This window comes from Corvus moneduloides, chromosome 3 (assembly GCF_009650955.1).
Source record: "Corvus moneduloides isolate bCorMon1 chromosome 3, bCorMon1.pri, whole genome shotgun sequence".
Lineage (NCBI taxonomy): Eukaryota > Metazoa > Chordata > Aves > Passeriformes > Corvidae > Corvus > Corvus moneduloides.
In genome coordinates, this window is record NC_045478.1 from 9,593,077 (window position 1) to 9,611,913 (window position 18,837).

The window sequence follows — 18,837 nt, forward strand, 5'->3', positions numbered from 1 at the left end:
AAACCCTGTTCCCAGGTGCCACATCTACACATCCTTTCAAGGACTGGTAACTCACACTTCCCTGGTTTAGTAAGTACAAGTCCTGAGTACAAGTGACAGACCTTTTAGCTGCCTTAGCTGCAGTCACAACTTCTGAGTGGTTGCACATCTGGAGAGCTGTTAAGATCCAATTATTGTGATTATTAGACAGAGATGTTTCTACCCAAATTAATGTGCAAATGAGACCATATGCCAAAATCAATAATACGGATTTAACAGTAAAATGTGAGAGAGAGAGAGAGAGAGACAAAGACACAGAAAAGAGGGTGGGGGGAGAAGTAGAGAGAACAATTAAGTAGAAAGATAATCACTCACCTTGTGGATCCAGCAGTGTTCTTCTGTTGGTCCTTCATCCTTTTAGGTGGTAGGGGTCCCACAAAACTTAGAGTTTAATATACATTTAGGAATATGTGGGAATGCCCAAGCACCTCCCTTGCAGGGGGAAGTTTTGCACTGTCTTTTGCTACTCTGAATCATGTATGGTCCTCTGGTGGAAGGCCCCAGAAGTAAGTCTGGGATGCTTTGGGTGTCTTTGATGGTTTATGACCTTTTAAGACATGACAGCTGCCTCTAGTTGAGCTTGCTATGCCCCATCAGAAGGGATAAATACCTTCAGGCCCACATGTGAGTGTGAATGTCCTGTGCTCAGTATGTCTCTTCTTTTGAGGCAGTGGACTATGGTCTCCTCCAGTCAGAGCTGACCTTCAGCACAGCTGCTGAGCTGGTCTTCCCCGTGGACTCCTTGCAGTGATACACTCTACTCCCCCAGCCTTGTTTGCCTCTCTTAGGCTTGAGATAATTTGATCAATAGTACCACCTTTATCTTATCTCAAGTCCCCATCACGTGGCTTAATTTACTTTCCATATTTTCAGGAATTCACAGGGGCAAATTTGGGGTGGGGTTGCTTCTTTATGCAGTCTGCCATAGCGGGCAAAGTCCTTTGGTGCTCTTAACAGTGTTTAAGGCAGTTGTGATCTGTAAGTCTCTTATAAGAGCATATCCTCTGCTGCAGGTATATTCTAAAAAACTCCAGATCCAGCTGCTTTTACTGGTAGGTGCCCTTTGAGTCAGCATTTTGGCTGCCACTGAAGGTGGCAGCACTCCGGATGATTGTAGTTGCAGGTACCACAGGCTGCTGTGTGAAAGCCAGGCACCTCTGTATTCACACATAGGCACTATTGGTCCTGTGTGAGAGCCAGCCGTGTGTAACTGAGAACAAAATTTTGTCTGGATGTGTAAAGTCAAGTTCTTGGCTGGCAGAACATGAGAACAGAATGGGAGCAGACAGAGTAGCATCGTCAAAATACTGGAGATGGTAGAGCTGTTGTTAAAGCCCTAATGTTTTAAACATGGCTTGCAAAGAGGATTGGGTACAAAACTGGGTCTGTGCCCTTGTTTATTGTTGTCGTATTTATCAAGAACTCCCAAGATACTCTCTTTAAAAGGATTTTTATTCAAACTTTGCATTAGAGATTCAGAGCTTGCCTTCTTGGGGAAGCTCAGGTTTCATAAGAACTGATCGAGTTTTGACATGACAGGAGGAGTCTTTTGAAACTTCGTTTGAAACTAGATTGTTTGAGCCTCTTGAAGTGTATATTAAGTTCTATGCATTGTGTATCCTTAGGTGAAAAGGCACCTGTGTTAATGTAGCTAAACTTCCTAAAGGAGGAGGTAACAATTCCACAAGCCACCTCTGCAATCCACAGAAAATCCAGGGTAGGTGGGACTTGATAATCCTCATGGTTAAGGTTTAAAAAGGCAGAAAAAATCTTTAGTGATCCTAGTTTGGTTTTCTTTTAATCAGTCTCTTCTGATTTCAGTAAAAAACACTCACTCACACATAGGAAGGATGTATTCAGAGATTGTTCAGAGGGTATTCAGTCCTCTGGATGATAAACTTCTGATTCTGGCAGAATATTCGGTTCCAGTGATAGCAAGTGTGCTGTGGCTTGGCATAGGGTAACTTTGGGGAAGGGATGGACCTCTGATCAGTTTTGTTTTTCAGGCTATTGAAACAGACTGTTTAGTTCATTAAACATACTGTTTAATGCTCCAACAGCAGCTGCTTGGTCTTCCTATTGATGTGTGAGCACTCCAATACGATCCTGGCATTCCTCTTGCAAAAACATCATAAATATTTCCTTGGGTGGCAATCCAGGGGGAGGGTAACACCACAGTTCTGTGGATCTAAAGCTGGCAGGAGGAAAAAAATGCATTGAGTAAACTGCAGCAGCAGGTCCCCTGTTACATTTTCCTTCAAGAGGAGCTGTGGGTGGTTTTGACTGCTGGCAACTCTCAGAGGTTAATGCTGTGATTGTCTTCTTTAACTGGGTATGAAAGGACAGGTAGTTCTGTTTCCAGTGGGATTTTCTGTGGGAAAGCCAAGATGTTTTGGCTAGTGTGCCATTTAGACTGTTTGACAACAAGTTCCCTGGTTGGCTCTTCACAAAGGTGTTGACCTCAAGTTGTCCATGTGCTCCAGGGAGCTGCTTCTTCCTTTCATGGCCCCTTTCAGCTATTGTCTCTGTCATTCCTGGGAGTGTCCTTAGATAAAGGAGAGGTGGATAGGGCTTGGCATGAGTCACAATGAACAGACCTTTTTCTCAAAATAAACCTGATGAGAGATCATGGGATCTTCTCCCTGCCATGCTGGCTAAGAGCACTTTCAATTCTTGTGAGTAAAGTCCTGTTCTGAATGAATTTGCATCTCTTCAGAGAAATGCTGTGTTCCTGGCATGTTGCCTGGAGTGGCTTGTGGCAGGTGCTTTGTCATGGAATACAGGCCATGTCCAAATTTGTCTTGTTGTAGAGTAGGAACAGTATTGGGTCTATCTGATGTGCTGTTCCAATGAGAACCTTTGCACTGATTTTCTTGGGCTTTTAATCGGATCCTGGGAGAGGGACAGTTAAAAATCTTTGTGCCAATGCCTGAACTCTGTGTATTTTCTTCCCTAGGCAAATTCAGAATACACACACAGGGCTGGATTTGTCAGTGCCAGAATACCAGGAAATCCATGGGAAGATGATGTCTGGCCATGTCGAGTATCACATTGTCGTTGTTACCCGGTTGGCTGCCTTCAAATCAGCAAAGCACAAGCCTGAAGATGTGGTTCAATTTATGGTAAATATTTAATCAGACCTGTGTTAGTGATCACTTTCTTAATCAGCTTTGATTATTTCTGTCGTGATGTAGCAGATAATTTGTCATCAATCACAGCCTCTCTGGGTCAAGGTCCTTGGTAGGACAACACAGTCTGTACCATTTCTCCAATTCCTATTCCATTATGTATATTCCATTATACATACAGTAATTGCACTTTTTATTCCAGGAGCTAAAAGTGGCAATGACTGTTGTTGCCTTTAATGCATTTTTCAGTATGGATCAACAAATAGAAACCAATTAAGCTTTTTGTAAGTTCTGCTACTAATTAGTTTCTCTAATGTATGTATCAATACTAGACCATGGTCCATAAGCATGAAATAAATATGTAACAGCTTATTTGAAAGGACCCATTACCTTGACACGGCTTTTAAAATCCGTGGTAAGAGAGTTTTACAAGGAAGTGTCCATATAGAATATTACTGAGCTGGATTGTCTTTTCCAATATACCTGCAGAGTAAAGGTTTGAGAACACAGCACATGACTTAAAACAGGTGAAATTAATGTCATCTATGGCATGTGCACATCCACTTTAAGCTGTTTCACCTGGGACTGTCTATCAACCTGATGGGAAAAGATGCTTTTAGGGTGTTTTATTTGATCTTCTTTTAGCTGCCTGCTGAACCACTCCCAAGAAGTGCATTTCTCTGTCCATTGACTGTAAAAGGACACACCCTCTTGCATCCTGTGAACATCTGCCCTTTTCAGATGTCTTTGCAATAACTGTAATGTCAGAGTGATGTGAGTGTGTGGTTACCTGGTAGACCATGACCTGTAGTGTAACTCACACTCCATGAAAGATGATTGATAAAAGCCTATTTAAACTTACGTCTGATTTGCAGATAAACATCTGTCAGTGTTGTAAAGAGATGCTTGATGAGATCTCCTGCATTTATCCCACACCTTATGCTATATATAAAGCAGCAGTGATGGCATAGGAGTCTCCCTCCTCATCCCTGGCTGCTTGTTCTTGCTCCCACAGCGTTTCCCTTTGTGTGCCAGTGTCATGTGGCTATTCCATAATGTCAGCTGAGGAACTGCTCCCGGCTAAAAATGGGTATTTTGGGGGTTGTTATTCAGTACTGATTTACACCTTGTAGCGGGTTGAGTTCGAAACCGGGCGGAAACACCAATTAAATGTAGTGGTTTTGATTCAAAATATCCATTATTTACTTATTTTTCTTCTGTGAGATAAGAATTAGGAGAAAAGCAAAGCAGGCACAAACCTTAAACAGTTGCAGTACAATGAAAGAGCTTTATTACTAACAGAATTAAAAGTAAAGAGAAAACAACGAAACAAAATTAAAGTAGATTCCTCCCCCCCCCCCCCTTTCCAGCACTTCTCTCCTTTTATCCAGCTCACACAAGGGATAACAGAACATGGGATGTTAGTCAGTGTTGCAGTTCTTGAAAAGTCTTTCTCTTATGCTTAAGGAAGAAAAGGTTTTCCTTCAGTTGCACGTGGTTCCCAAACTGCCACCAACAGCACACCCGCCCGGAAACAAACAGTCTGCTGTGTGTAGAACATCTCTCCCATGAAGAATTTCACAGTTCTTTCATACTACAAAACATGGGCCATCACATGGGGTTATTCATCTTTTTAAGGATAAGTTATTTTGGCCTGCACACAGAGGCTTTTCTTCGCCACAAGTCTCTAACAGCCTCTCACTACTTCTATATAGCCTGGCATAGGCATTCTTCACAATCTTCACAGGCACACGAGGATACTCCATCCCCCCATGTTCTTTCATTGGATTAAAGAGACAAACAGTTTGTGGTATTACGGTTTCTTACCACGGCATGCAAGAAGGTTTCTTTTAAGCTGCGCGCCAGAATCGCGGCACCGCCCTCTTCTCTCCCGTCGCCATTTCCAGCTCCGTCCCACGTGACTCACTTCTCTTTCTCTGACTCTGAAACCGCCATGTTGAAGGGTGTTCTTGTTCGGGCTTGACGGTGGGGAAAGCCTCGCTCCCTCTGTGCTGCTGGCTGCACGGTGTCCTCTTCAGTTCAGCACGAAGTGTGCTGGCTGCAGACAGGAGGCTCTGCCGGCTCCCGCTGGCTCCGCCGGCTCCGCATGGAGAGGAGAGGGACCCGCCTGTCCCCAGAAGCTGCGCTGGATGGGTTTAGCTGTGAGCAGTCCATGGCTGGTTTTAGCTGCCTGCGGCTCTGGGACAGTCCCCCCCAGCGACCCAGGGTCCGTGCCGTGGTGCTGAGAAAGGGGGAAAGGGGCAGTGGCCCCGGCCCGGCCCAGCGGGGCCGGGAGGCTCCGAGCCCCCCCCACCTTCCAGCAGGCGAGCTCCGACCAAAAAGGGGAAGTCCCGCCTTTCTGTGCGGTTTAAATATGTAAATTGTGAGAAGCGTAATTGGTCTTAAAGACTGTCCATCAACTCAGGGTCAACCCAACACACACCTGTTCCTTGAGCCTGTGAGTTGCACAGCCTCATTAAAATTTGTTTTAGGACAAGGAAGGGCCAGACATGGGCAGATAGGAGAAGGGGATGTGCAGTTGTTTTTTTTTCATGCAGCAATGCCTGCTTATATTATGTAATATTCCCACACAGTTATGTGGAAGATAGAATCTGACTACAGCTGAGGTGTTAAACTGGGCTGTTATCATCTAACTTCATTTTGTGTCATTTAAGAATAAGTTGATAAAATCAGATTGTCCATAAAAGAGGAGAAACAGACTTAGTACTGAGGCCCCCCTGCTTGCTGGGGTTGTGTGTTCCCATGTCTGCTCTCTCTGGGAGGATTTTCAGCATTCAGTTGCTCTTCTCAAGTGAAATGAACCTTCCTGATTTCTCCTCTTGTGAGGCCTCCTGACATTTCATTCTTCATGAAGAAGAAAACTGGTGGAGCCTGACGAGAATAACATTTGTCTCATCAGTTACATTTTTTTCAGCTGACTAAATATGATATATTATATAGTTTGTTGTGTGAGAGTAATTTAAAACCATGAGCTGGGAGGTTGAGAATGGATGTTTTCCATCGATTCATTCCGATGAGTCCTGTCTGTATGTATTACTGGAAGGAACAGAGGGATTCACCTGTCCTAACTTAGCTCTCTCTAAGTTGGATATTTTAATCTGAGTCTGTCCCTGCTTGTATGGTCAGTGGGGAGAAGGGGAATGATGTGACTCATCCTCTGGAAATGTCTCTCTTCTTTGACCATAGAGGGAAAGCATCTGCATTTTAGACAGCTGCGGTGGGGGGCTTCAAATACAGGCTAAAATGCTTGAGGGTCAATAGAGTTGCACACAAGTCACTGTGTGCACTTGGCGGTGCCCTGGGATTTTTCACTTGGCCTTCAGAAGGTTGTAGGTCTCCCATAGATTTTTGTGTGGTATTTGCCTGCCCCACACAAGCTTGTTGGATACCCCAAAGCCTCTCAGATGGCATGGGATGCCTGTTTCTGGGCAGAATAATCTGCTCTCTATGATTAGATGTCTGCATTTGCTTTTCTAAATTCCCATCCCAGTCGGTGCAGAAAAGGACGTAGCTGAGCATCTGTGGAGTGGGGGAGCTCACTTTGCATAACATAAATGTGTGGTACCATTTGAGAAACCCTAAATTACAGTAGGTGTGTGCACAGGGCTGGCAGGTGTGACGGAGGACATGAAGGCATTGGCACTGCCCTGAAACAGTGAGGAGAATACAGTACAGCATCCAAGGTACCACTGGCTACCCTATGTTCGGGTGAGTTGAGCTTCAGTCACATTTTACCAAAAGATTCTCACAGTCATGGGAGCTGAGACAGACAGCTTAACCTGGAGAGAAGTCCCAGTCTTGTGGCTGCCAGGGAATGTGGGTTGCACCTGGACTGTCTGTGCAGTGCCCTGTTCTGCTGGATGCTGGAGCAGCACAAACAAGAGCTGTGACCCTTCCCCACTACCTGGGGAACAGCAGAGAATGATGAGGTTACACTGGGCAGCAGATCTAACACATCAGATTTGTATCAAAAAGCAGAGTGAGATGAGACATCTGAAGGAAGAAGAAGAAACTACTGTGTGCCTGTTCTGGAGCAGAATGGGAGACGGGACATCTTTTTTGCTTTTGTTGAAACTGTCAAGTTGGAGGAAGGAGCCAACGTCACAGCGCTGAGGTGACGGGTGGGTTAGAGAAGGCAGGCAGGCATGGTAGGGTTTTCATTGTCTCTGGATACGGATTTTCGGATTGTCTCTGTTTTGGCCACCTGGGGAGGAGCCAGGTGCGTGTGTTGTGGCTCCTCCTTGCCCGGTCCCTGAGGCCTCGGAGGCGCCGCCGCTCCCGCCCTGCCCTCAGGGCCTGCACCGCGCGCGGCGGGCGCTGGGCGGCAGCGGCGAGCGCGCCGGGAGCGGGGTCAGCGGCGTGTGCGGCTCCAGCGGCTCCTCTTCCCCCTGGAAAATGATGGTGAGCACGGCAAAAGCGTCCTCTAAGCTAGCTGTGATCTCTGGGATGCGATGTAGACCACACTGGGTCGAATCACAGGATCATTTGGGTGGGAAATGGCCTTTAAGGTCATTGATCCAGCCTTTGACCGATCACCACCTTGTCAATTAAACCAGGCACCAGATGCCGTGTCCTGACATTTCTTGACTCCACCACCTCGCTGGGTAGTCCATTCCAATGTCTAACAACTTGTTCCAAGAAGAAATTCCTTCTGATGTCCAACCTGAACCTGCCCTGGCGCAGTGTGAGGCTCTGTCCTCCCATCCTGTCAAGACTGAGAGGTGTATTAAAGCCCTTTGTCAAAAAACAGATGAACATGAAAAAGAGATTCCAGATCTGACCTGTGGAGCCTTTACTGTGGGTCTGAGCAATCCAGAGTGCCCTATTCCCCAGCCTTAATAGGACTATGCAAAATCAGCATCACGGCAGGCATCTCTAATTAAAATGTTTGTGAAGCATTAACAGAAGAAGAAATTCACTTCTGTGATGACATTCAAATCTAAATTCTTAGAAACTGGAGGGATTCTTTAATTTTAAAAAATGCTAAATTAAGGTTGTAGAACTGCTTAACCTTAAGGTTATATTTGGTAATTAAAGTCAGCTGCATTTCTTTCAAAGGTCACAATACTCTTGTACTATCGAAAGAGGGAAATTGGTTTTCTCTTTGGTACTGCTGCCAAGGTGATACTTAATTATTGCCTGTAGAATTGCCATTTTCTGTGATAAAAAGAAAAGGCTTTACTTTTCTTAGAAGCATTTCTTTTAGCCACACCTCAGCTTTTTTAGCAATTAACTTCTCCCTTCCCAGCCTTATTAAAAATCCACCCAGCCTTTAGTGCCTTCTCTTTGTGTCTGCATCCAGTTTGATTCTTCTGTACAAGTTATTTGTTAGTCAAGTTTTTTCTTTTTCAAAGCTGAACAAATAACTACTGGTGTTTGACAGGCATAGCACAATTGAGGGAGGCATTTACTATAGAACTGTCTTCCTCTCATAAAATGTGGGGATGTATGAGTACATGGGTGTATCTTCATTTATGTTTTCATCATTGCCTTTTTGCATATGTTGGCCTTCTCTTTTTGGGCCTCAAAATCTATGCATCGGAGTTGCTTTTTCCTGACCATACAGGTGTGTTGTGAAGATAAATTCCTCCACTTTATGACTTCTGTGATGTGGGGGGGGGGGAGAAATCCATGCTCAGTGTAGCAATAGGTTCAGGAGCCACTAAGGATTCATGTTGATTAAAAAGAAATATTAGAGTTTTTGCTCTTCTGCTGGGCAAAACAGATGGGGAGAACAGCATGTGGTCATGTAATTAAAATCTACCGTAATGCATACCCACGGGGTCACCGAGCAGCATTAATTCTGGTACGGCTTGAATTGGGAGTTTCCAAGCGAAAGCTTGGGTTGTGCTGCCTGGAAGAAGGGATGCTTTTGATTCCTGTACCCAAAGCTAGTTCTTTTAAAGGACAGAGCTGCTGGATCTCCATTTTCTGACAGTGTTAAGAAGTGGGCTTTGTAAGAAGAAAGTCACAGTAGCCCTGTTTTTCATGAAATACTGTAAAATCAAGAGTGCTCTTTGCTGGTGTGCACTGGCTGGCAAAGGGTTTGAGTTAGCTCTAAGACCTCCATTTTGTTGAAATCTTTGCAGTAGATACAAAGCATATGGTGACAAGTTTGAGGTCAGAAATGGGGCAGTAAAAGGAGCTTTAAAGGGAAAGGAGGCATTAAGTCGCATTAATACTGAGTGGGATCAAATTCTGCGCACAACTGCGAGTCCCAGGCTCGTATCCTGCAGCCATTCCGGTGTGTACTTTCATGCGTGAGGCCCTTGGGAAGAGGGGGGCAAGGCACATGCATGAGATTTGAGGGATTAGCAGCAAACTTCAGGCTTTCACTTTGAACTTACCGTTGGTTTTCTTAACCTTCTAGCGATACTTGATCACATTCAACTTATTTATTTGTTCCTAGTGAAAAAAAAAATATCCAACCCATCTCTGTCTCTCTTTTAAGTTCTGTGTTGGATGTTAATTGTTACAGGCAAATAGGGTCTTGACCTGGCAAATGTGCACATGCTTTGCTGTATTTGCATGATTAACTCTTTTGAAGTGAAACAGATTGAGCCTTTGATATTGTGACTTGACAGAGCTCCTTGAAGTGTGTGCGCTCAGGCTGACTTACAGGTGGTGTTCACAGAGTTCAGTTAGAGGCATGGAGGGGGAGAGGATAGCTGCAGGATCAAGACCTGGAGGAATTACAGGCAGCAGAAGAAAAATATTTGGATGTTAATCAAATGGAACTTTGTTTACTTAATAGGATTGATAAAATGGGGTTTAGAGTAGCGCTTAGTTGTCATCCTGACATTTTGGGCCATAGGATCCATCAAGGATTTTCAAAGGGCTGTAAGTGATAACCAGGAAAAGCAAGGTTTAATTTTATTCCATGCTGGTACACCTTTCTCCTGGAAAACTGACAGAGGATGTCAAATTGAAAAGGTCCAGAATTGTCACGGCAGAGCAGTGCTTTCTGACTGGAAAGGTGTGAGAATGCTCTGTGTGATGTCTGGGATTTGACCTGAGAAAATACACTCTCTGGAACCTGGCTGGCACTTGTGTAAGGCCCCTGTGCTGCTGCATCCAGCTCTGGGGTCCCAAGTACAGGAAAGACATGGACCTGTTGGAGCAGATCCAGAGGAAGGGTACAAAGGTAGTCATAGAGCTGGGACACCTCTCCTGTGAGGAGTCTGAGAGAGCTGGGGCTGTGCAGCCTGGAGAAGAGAAGGCTCCAGGCTGACCTTAGAGCCCCTTCCAGTACCTAAAGGGGCTGAAAGAAAGAAGGAGAGGGACTGGTTACAAGGGCCTGGAATTGACAAGGGGGAATGACCATAAGCTGAAGAAGGGAAGGTTTTTTAGATTAGATATAAGGAAAATATTCTTTACTGTGAGGGTGGTGAGATACAGGAACAGGTTGCCCAGAGAAGTTGTGACTGCTCCATCCTTGGAAGTGTTCAAGGCCAGGTTGTATGGGGCTTTGGGCAGCCCGGTCTAGTGGAAAGTGTCCCTCCGATATTGAACTGGATAATCTTTAAGGTTCCTTCCAACCCAAACCATTCTGTGATTCTCAGTGCACCAGTCTGGGCTCAGCCAGCCTTACCACAGCATTCCCAGCACCAAACCCAAGGTATATCTGGCAGCACAGCTGAGCAAGGGTGTCAAGGAGCCTGTGGCTGCCTGGGCTTGAGGCACAGGGACAGTGGGTGAGGAGCCCCCAGCTGGCAGGGGCTTGCAGGGGCCCCCTCTGAGCTTAGGTAAGCTTAGGGGAATGGTTTTGGCTGTAGGTCTGACACCTCACTGGTGCAGCGGGGTGTTCCAGCAGAGGGCATCGCGGCACTGCTGGATATTGGCCTGCACGGTGTGCTGCAGGCTTTGGGAAGCACATTAGTATGCTTTGGAGACAGTGCTGTCGCACTTGGTATTCCATGTTGCGTGTGCATTCCCGGCGTTGTTCAAAGCCCACGCAGATCCACAAAGGCGCAATTAGTGATGGGATGCGAGGGTGTGCGTTTGCTTTAGGTTCAGTGGTGTAATTAGACATAAATTGAGATTTATGAATAATTTACAGACTTTGATAGAGGAGGAATGAAAATTAAGTGGGGAAAGAAATAAGTTTGTGTATCTCAGTTCAGTGTTAGAGTATTTTAAAAAACTGTTTTGGCATAACCTTGATTGGCTGCTGTCTTGTAATGCTTTCAGAAATTAATTTGGTAGTTATTATTGAAATTAATTAGATGTTAAATGTTTTTCACAAATCAGACTTAATTTTTTTTTTTTTCCTGGGTGGAGGGTAGTGGTGTTTATTCTTTTGAAAGAGCACCAGTGAATTCCTTACTGCCCTTACATTTGACCTTACAAAGTATTGTTGGGAGGTGCTCAGGCATCATACCCTGTTCAGAGTGCTACTGGGATCTATCAAACTAGAAATGTACAGCAATTCAGGAACTCTGGAATTGCTTTCCCCTCTTTTTTTTTAGGTGTCTTTAGATGGGAAGATTACGATATTCAGGAACATCTCTATTGCCCTTAACTTTAATACTTGGTTGCTGAATGGCATTTCAGATCCCGCATGTGGAGTACAGTGTTGCTCACACTTAACCTTCGTTGCTTTTACAAGTCTAAAATTCTTGGTTTTCATTCCTTTGTCAACTCAGGTTGGGTGTTGTGTTTCAGATGTGTGTTACAGAGTTGCTTGCCTTTTGTGACTGGACACTGAACCCACAGTGAACATTGTACAGCTGAAATGCAAATGCTTTTCCAAATCATCTGGCTAGGTTGATAATTACTGCAAAAGGCAGGGAAGCGTAAAAGCTGAGGTGGTTATTGCTGTTTGTGCCCAGATCTGAATCAGTGAACTGGTCGAGGTGTGCCTGTTATTGTTAGGGCCTGTTCCCTGGCCTGGAGAGCAGCTCGCACAGTCTGGCTGCATGTGCAGGATTAAACTTTCTTACCATCTGCAGTGTGCATCAGAACTCAAACTGGCTGCTGAGAGGTCTCTCCACTGGGCCAGATCTTGGGCTGAAGAGTTACCTGGGTGCATGATAGCTGCCCAGAGTGTGGGAGCTGTGCCAGACATTGTCAGGTTCTAGTAGACACTATAAATGAGGTTTCTAGTAGATGGTCTCAGGTTCCAGTGCCTGGGAATGTGCCTGATGCTGTTTAGTTTGCTTGTATAGGTGCAGTGTAGGGATTCTGCTTTAATCTGTAGCTCATCTCCCTTCTGTGCATTTTGTTAGGTTGACTTTCTTTTATCACTGTGTTGATGGGAAAACTCTGCATTTCTGCATTCCAAGATGTGGTGCTTGTGTGTCTCCATCTTTTTTATCCATCTCAGTATGTGCAATACTGCACATACTGCAGTGTTAATCAGGGTTCACTCCACTGGAGTTCAGAAACACGTGTTACAGGAGGATAAGAGCTGGACCCTAAAAGAATATCTGTGTCCTATGCACTCCACTAGCACAATTTCTTGGGTTGTTTTTTTAATGTCTGTATTAATTGAAACACATTAGTAGATTATGAGGCCATGTGGGGCCTTGGCAAATATATTATCTGTATAATACTGCAGAACATGACAGTCACCCTCATTGCATCTGTAATATCAGAGTTTTGTGTGCGGGTTTTGTGTATTGGTTTAAGCTACTGAATTCAGTACTTAATGTGGCATAGAAGCCACACCTTTTCTAACCAACATTCCCATAGCTGTTGCTTTTCTTGTAATATTTTGAGCCTTATTTCTCCTGTCTTTGTCTGCAGAAGGAGTTACTCCATTCACTGTTGGCATCTCCCTGTATAAGAACCTTTTAGGCCATGGCCAAGTTGTTGATTTTTATTTTCTCATGGATGAACTGAATAGATAGGGGTCAGCTGAGGTCTTTCCCCTTAGGTTTTTGTGTTATGTGCTCTGCAGGGCAGCAAACACGACAGTTTTTTAGTCCTAAGCAGCCAAAGGGCACTGAAGCCACCAGGAGTGAGGAATGGGACAATAGTGCAAAGACATAGGCAGCCTTCTCCAATATATACCTACCAGGCAGGGCTTTTCTTCCCTCCTGTCTCAGGACTGGGCATCACTTCTAGTGGACAAGGATTCCTGCTGTCAGAAAAGTATCTGGAGCAGTGACCTTCCCAGTATTTCATTAGCTGATGAGTCAGACAAATGGATTCTGGCAATGAACTTTAATTTCATTAAGCAGTGGATTTTAATAACACAATTAGAAGACCAGCAACAATGCTTGAGGATTCACTTGGTACATAACAGGTTTTTGCTAGGCCATATATAAAGCTCCTTGCTAATGCATGGTTTTCCACTTCAGTTTCCACAGTTAATGTTTCACAGCACTTAAACTGCTTCTTTGCTGCTCCTGTCTCTCCTGCAAAGAAATTAACCCAGGCAACACATTTTCATTGCAGGTTTCTAAGAAGTACAGCGAGATCGAAGAACTCTACCAGAGACTGGCAGCACGGTATCCACAGGTTTCTCTTCCACTCCTGCCTAGAAAAGTTCTCTTTGTGGGGGAATCTGACATCTCTGAACGAAGAGCTATGTTCAATGATATAATGAAATTCATTTCCAAGGATGAGGGTCTAGCAACGAGTCCGGAGTTACTGGAATTTTTAGGTAACTAAGAGATGTGAGTGTCCCGTCTCCCATGAATGTGCTTTATGGAAGTGTTAAGTTCCAAAGGTAGCCAAAAACTATAGAATGCCAGAATAAAGGCTGTCACTGAAAATATCCTCATGTGCATTTACAGTGCTGCACAGTCATGTTTGCTAGTGTTTTTCCCTCCTCTCAGTGGACACACGCCTCATTCAGAGCTGTTGATAGATACCTCCAAAGCAAGCAATGTGCTGTCCTGTCTCTGATGTCCTGCTGTGCTTCAGAACATACAAGTTTAGAAAGCTAAATAGTCATATGTTGTCAGTGGGGAGGTGGACCCTAAAGGGACAGTGCAGGGTCTCCCTTTTAGTGAGCGACTCTTCCATGTTTTGTCTGGTTTTCGTGCAAATTATTGACTCTGAGAAAGATTTAAATAGGAGACAGATTCTTTATTAGTTAAATGCATTCTCTGGTTAGCTTTTTTTCTCTTTAATTTTTTTAAATTTTTTTTCTTAGTTTTCCTTAGCCTTATGTCCAGCTCTTGTTTTTTCTGGTGATTCGTATAGCTCCGTTCTTACGTCCCTTGGGTGTTACTGAATGAATGGAACATACGAGTTCTCTGCTTTTAATTCAGCTGAGAGCTGCCAAGCAGGGAATGCTCCAGCCTGGTGCTGTGCAGGATTCTTAGTGGACGGTTAGTTTTAAGTAAGTGCAGTTGCAACATGCTAACAAGTGTGAACAGCCCATTTTGCAGAAGTGTCAAGTGTGGCCAGATTAGTTCTGTGAAATTGGCAGCTTCCTAAAGTCAAAGGGGGCAAAGCTGCTTAATGCCTGGAAAGATCCAGGTAGTAAGGTTTTCAAGTGGTTTTTGTTTGGTTTTCGGTTTGGGGCTTTTTTGCCCTGGCAGTGTTCTCTTGAAAGCAGACCCCTTGCACTGAGAATTCAGAGTTCATGTTGATTGATCTTTGCCTGCTGGTTAACCTACATGGTGTACATCTGCAGGTAAACTAGGCTGGGCTGCATTCTGTGGGCAGACTGGGTGCAAGTAATGCGACCTGTTCATCAGAATTTGCCCTAGAATAATGTAAGTCTACCCCTGATTTGGCAGATGCAGACATGAAGAGCTGGGTGAGATGAGTCTCCCGTGCCGTGTTACTTCAGTAGTCAAAATGGTGTAACCATAAATTTTATCCACAACAGTTTTCATTAGCCTTTTTTTTAGCTAGTCTCGTTATTTTAAATTGCTTCCAGACATCTGGACATCCAGAAACTCGGCAGCAAGGAACCATTCTCTCCTCATTCTGCTGGCCTTTGCATGTAACAAGTACAGTGAGAAGACTTAGTTTTATGTTTCAGTTGAGTGAATTTGCTGAGTTGGATGCATCTTGCATACTGAAGGGTGTTAGAACTCCAGGCTTCATTTTTCAGTGTAAACTGAAGAGCTATTCTAGAAAAATGCTGTCCAGTGCTCTAATTTTAGCCCAAGTTAATTAAATAGTATCAAAAAGTGGATTTTATCTCAACTAGCTATGTGAAAGTTAGCTACCTACATCTAAGCAGAGTTTTTACAGTCTCTCTGTAGCTAGTGGAGAGAAAAAGTCACTTCAGAGAGAAACTTCTCACACGACTTTATTTGGATGGGATGAATCACCATGTGGAAATTCTATTGTTTCTGTTGACTGTAGAAGGAACATAAATAATAATAAATGTGCTGCTGTGTCTCAGATAAAGTTAATTTCCTCTATCTTTCTCTACTTAACTACTTTAAACCAGTAAACAGATCAGACACATAATGACAGTGCATAAAGGGAACAGTGGGAGTGTTTTGAAAGAGATTCACAGAAGCTGATCATGTCCTTCATTCCTCAGAACAAAACCACCAGGAACAGGTGCAAGGTATGAAAAAACCTGTAGTTGTTACACCATGTACTCAGTTTTGCCTCCATTACTGTGTTTTGCAGGAACAAAATCTTCCAGTGCCGTTGACTTCAAGGGTAAAAACATGCTTGATGACAGGGAGAAAGAAGATGAAGAAAATGAGGCATTGGATTTTTTCAAAGAGGAGAAGACACCTGACTTAATCTCACAGCTTTTAACAGTGGAAAATGTCAAAAAAGAGGAGAAAAAAGAAGAGGGAGATGAGGAAGAAGAGGAAATTTTAGACCCTCTTGGTGTAATCAGGTATGGCTAAAATCCTATAAATTAGGTATTTAAATTTTAGCCTTTCTAATAAAGTTGTTGTATGTCACTGTCCCCTCATCTGGGCCTTTTATTACATTGACCACTTTCAGCTAAATTTCACAGAGGAGGAGGGGCCTCTGCATTTCATGAATGAGGTGCCTTGGTAGAGGGAAGAAACATTGTAGTGCCTTTTCAGTGCATTCCTCAGGACATCCAAGTGACAGGGACATCGTGAATGCCTTGATAACAGTCCCAGCTACAGAAGGTTCTTTGCTGGGCACTGCAGGCTTCTACCACAAAACATCAACCCTCCAGCATCCACTGGATGTGCTGTTCTGGAGTACACTGGACTCTGTTTACACTATCTGGAGCCGCTTTTGGGCGCTTTTCTTTCCTTTTTCCTTTGTCTGAAGGTGTCACATGCTAAATGACATTTAAGGCATAAGCAGTAACAGCTTGAGAAACAGTAATTGAATCAGAGCTTCCTGATATCAGTATCTGGGTTTGTTTACCTGTCCAGTAATTTTCAGACAGTTTTCTTCACTTTTTAGGGTGTCTCAGGCTTTAGATGTCCAAGTAGAGAAGGTGTAGCTGTTCTTGATCTTCAGTAAGCACTGACTGACCCAACTGGATTGTTTCAGCCACCCAGAGTCACCAGCCACTACAGAATGTTCTTTGTCTTGGCTCTAGCCTGTGCTTTCAAAATGCTTCTGCATAGCAATAGGCAGTAACTGATAGTAACAAGCCAGACCCCTCTTAGGTGCTTCCCAGTGACATTAAATAATTTCCAGGGGATCGTTCACTCTTGGTTCTAAGCTGGAGTCCCCTACACTAAGTTTGGTCAAATAGGATGATTAATACTGGAAGCACTGTTTGGACTTTGCTCCTGCCATTATAATAATATTTAACTGTAGATGTCCAGATATTGTCCCTTTATACTTGAAATATTTAATCCTTTAAATATCACCAGAAAACATTGGATATTACTCTTTTGACAAAACATGCTGAATTACCCAGCATCAAAGTTATTCTTATGTTAAAGGAGAGTTTAAAAATTTAAATAACTATTTGCAATGAGGAGTTAGATAAAGCAATACTTTCCACAAAATGGTCCTTAGTTTGTATGTTTACAAAAGCAGCTGTCCATTTTTGGATAGGAAAATGATCTATTGGGTTAGCAAATGCAATGCTATATTTTCCAACTTACAACAAATAGAAGCTGTAAAGAGCTTGCTATGCCAAAAAAAGCAAGAAGTTTGCTTTTCTGCTCTGCACGGTCTGACATAGCATTTGAAAGTCTTGATTATTTTGGTCTTCTAATGGATTGAAGAATGACAAAATCTGGTATTTAATCCTCATTTAGTTTATTGCTTCCATTCCTTCTGAGTACAGAATTCTTACTGAATCAAAATAACTTCATTTATATAAGAAGTATGGTCTTCACTGGGACAGAGCTGCAGCATGACATGTTATGCAGTCAGATGTTTTTCACTCTGAAGGAGTGGCTGGCTATCTATAAAAGAAACTTCCATATCTCTTTATTGTTATTTTTTGACTCTCACATGTACAGTGTTGGGGCAGGAACATGAAAGTGGAAATGAGAATCCTGGGTTGGACTTCACATTGTTTCTGTTCTCTTGTAACTCATCCTGCTTCCATGGAAGGTATTTTCATCTCACATCAATGGAGAACAGATTGGACATCAGCACTGTATCCCAGCTCTGTGCCATCTATTAAGAAGTGTCTGGGTGAAAGGCCAAAGGCAGGAGCTTAGTGGTCAGTGGATGGGCAGCTCTCAGGGGACCATTTTATGCCTGTTAAAATGGTCGGTGCTTACATGCTTTGAAGAAGTAGCTGCAGCCTCACAGCTTTAGTGCTTCAGATGTGCTTGAAGTTACTTTGGCATGGGAATGAATAAACAGGAGATGATGCAGATAGAGAAATGCGTTTAGTTGTAAATTGTCCCCTAGTGCCTAGTAAATTCAGGTTAAAAATTAAAAAAAAAAAAAAATCCATGTTCCTTTCCTCTCTGAAAAACCATTGAAAAGATGTAGGATGAGCACTGAAACAAGCCAGTGCATTTCATACAGTAGTGGTGGCCAGAGTGCTTTGAGCAGCAGAGCTCTGACCTAAATTGAATCATGTGTTTGGCATAATCTTACAGGTTTTTTGCTTTCTGGATGAGGATGAAACTGCTCCAGTAGCACAGGCCTCCATATGCTGTCAGCACGCTTCATTTGGTAACAACTTCTCCTCCTGGGCCAGAAGGCTGTGAATTGGATTTGGCCCAGCAGTGCTGCTGTGCTGCTGAACCACCCAATATCCACTTAAATATCTGGCCTTAGGGGTAAGATGCTAAACTAGGGCTTTTTTTTTTCTAGTTTTGTATTGCTGGTGATCATCTAGGTGGAAGCTCATAATGGTCTGGTTCCTTTTGCCTGGAAGAGACATCCCAGTGTTGTTGATTTTCTGCCTCACATTCAAGGCTGTGTCTGAGTTGTTCTGATGGCGGGTGGGCAAACTCACTTGCCAATTCAGCTCTTCATCTTTTGTTGGTATTAATGATGATCTACAAGCTTCGTGTTTCTCTGCTTGATGGTTCTTATGCCTCAAAGCCTTCTCTCTGTGTTAGCAGGGTGGTTCTGGGATTCTTAACCACAGAAAGACAGGGGTTTTTGCTGTCCAGATCAGGAACATGTCAAAAACAATACATATTTCTGATTAAATTTTCATCGTTTAACACTCCTCCTTTTTTTTTTTTTTTTTTTGCCCCAGAAACCTGGTTCTTCCTAGAATAAAAGGTGCTCAAAATTAAATTACATTTGTGGGATGCAGTGTTGAAATTCATTTAAATATGTTCTCTTCACCCTCTGCCTTTCT

General features: G+C 43.6%; 1 protein-coding gene across 1 annotated transcript in view; it reads left to right on the plus strand.

Moving 5' to 3' along the window:
- The window catches only part of HS1BP3 (HCLS1 binding protein 3), a 51,843-nt gene that overhangs the window by 3,066 nt on the left and 29,940 nt on the right, over window positions 1-18,837 (plus strand). Inside the window, exons 2-4 of the mRNA XM_032104094.1 lie at window positions 2,996-3,161; window positions 13,590-13,797; window positions 15,738-15,957. Coding sequence (XP_031959985.1) covers window positions 2,996-3,161; window positions 13,590-13,797; window positions 15,738-15,957 — 594 coding nt within the window. The remainder of the gene's footprint in view (window positions 1-2,995; window positions 3,162-13,589; window positions 13,798-15,737; window positions 15,958-18,837) is intronic.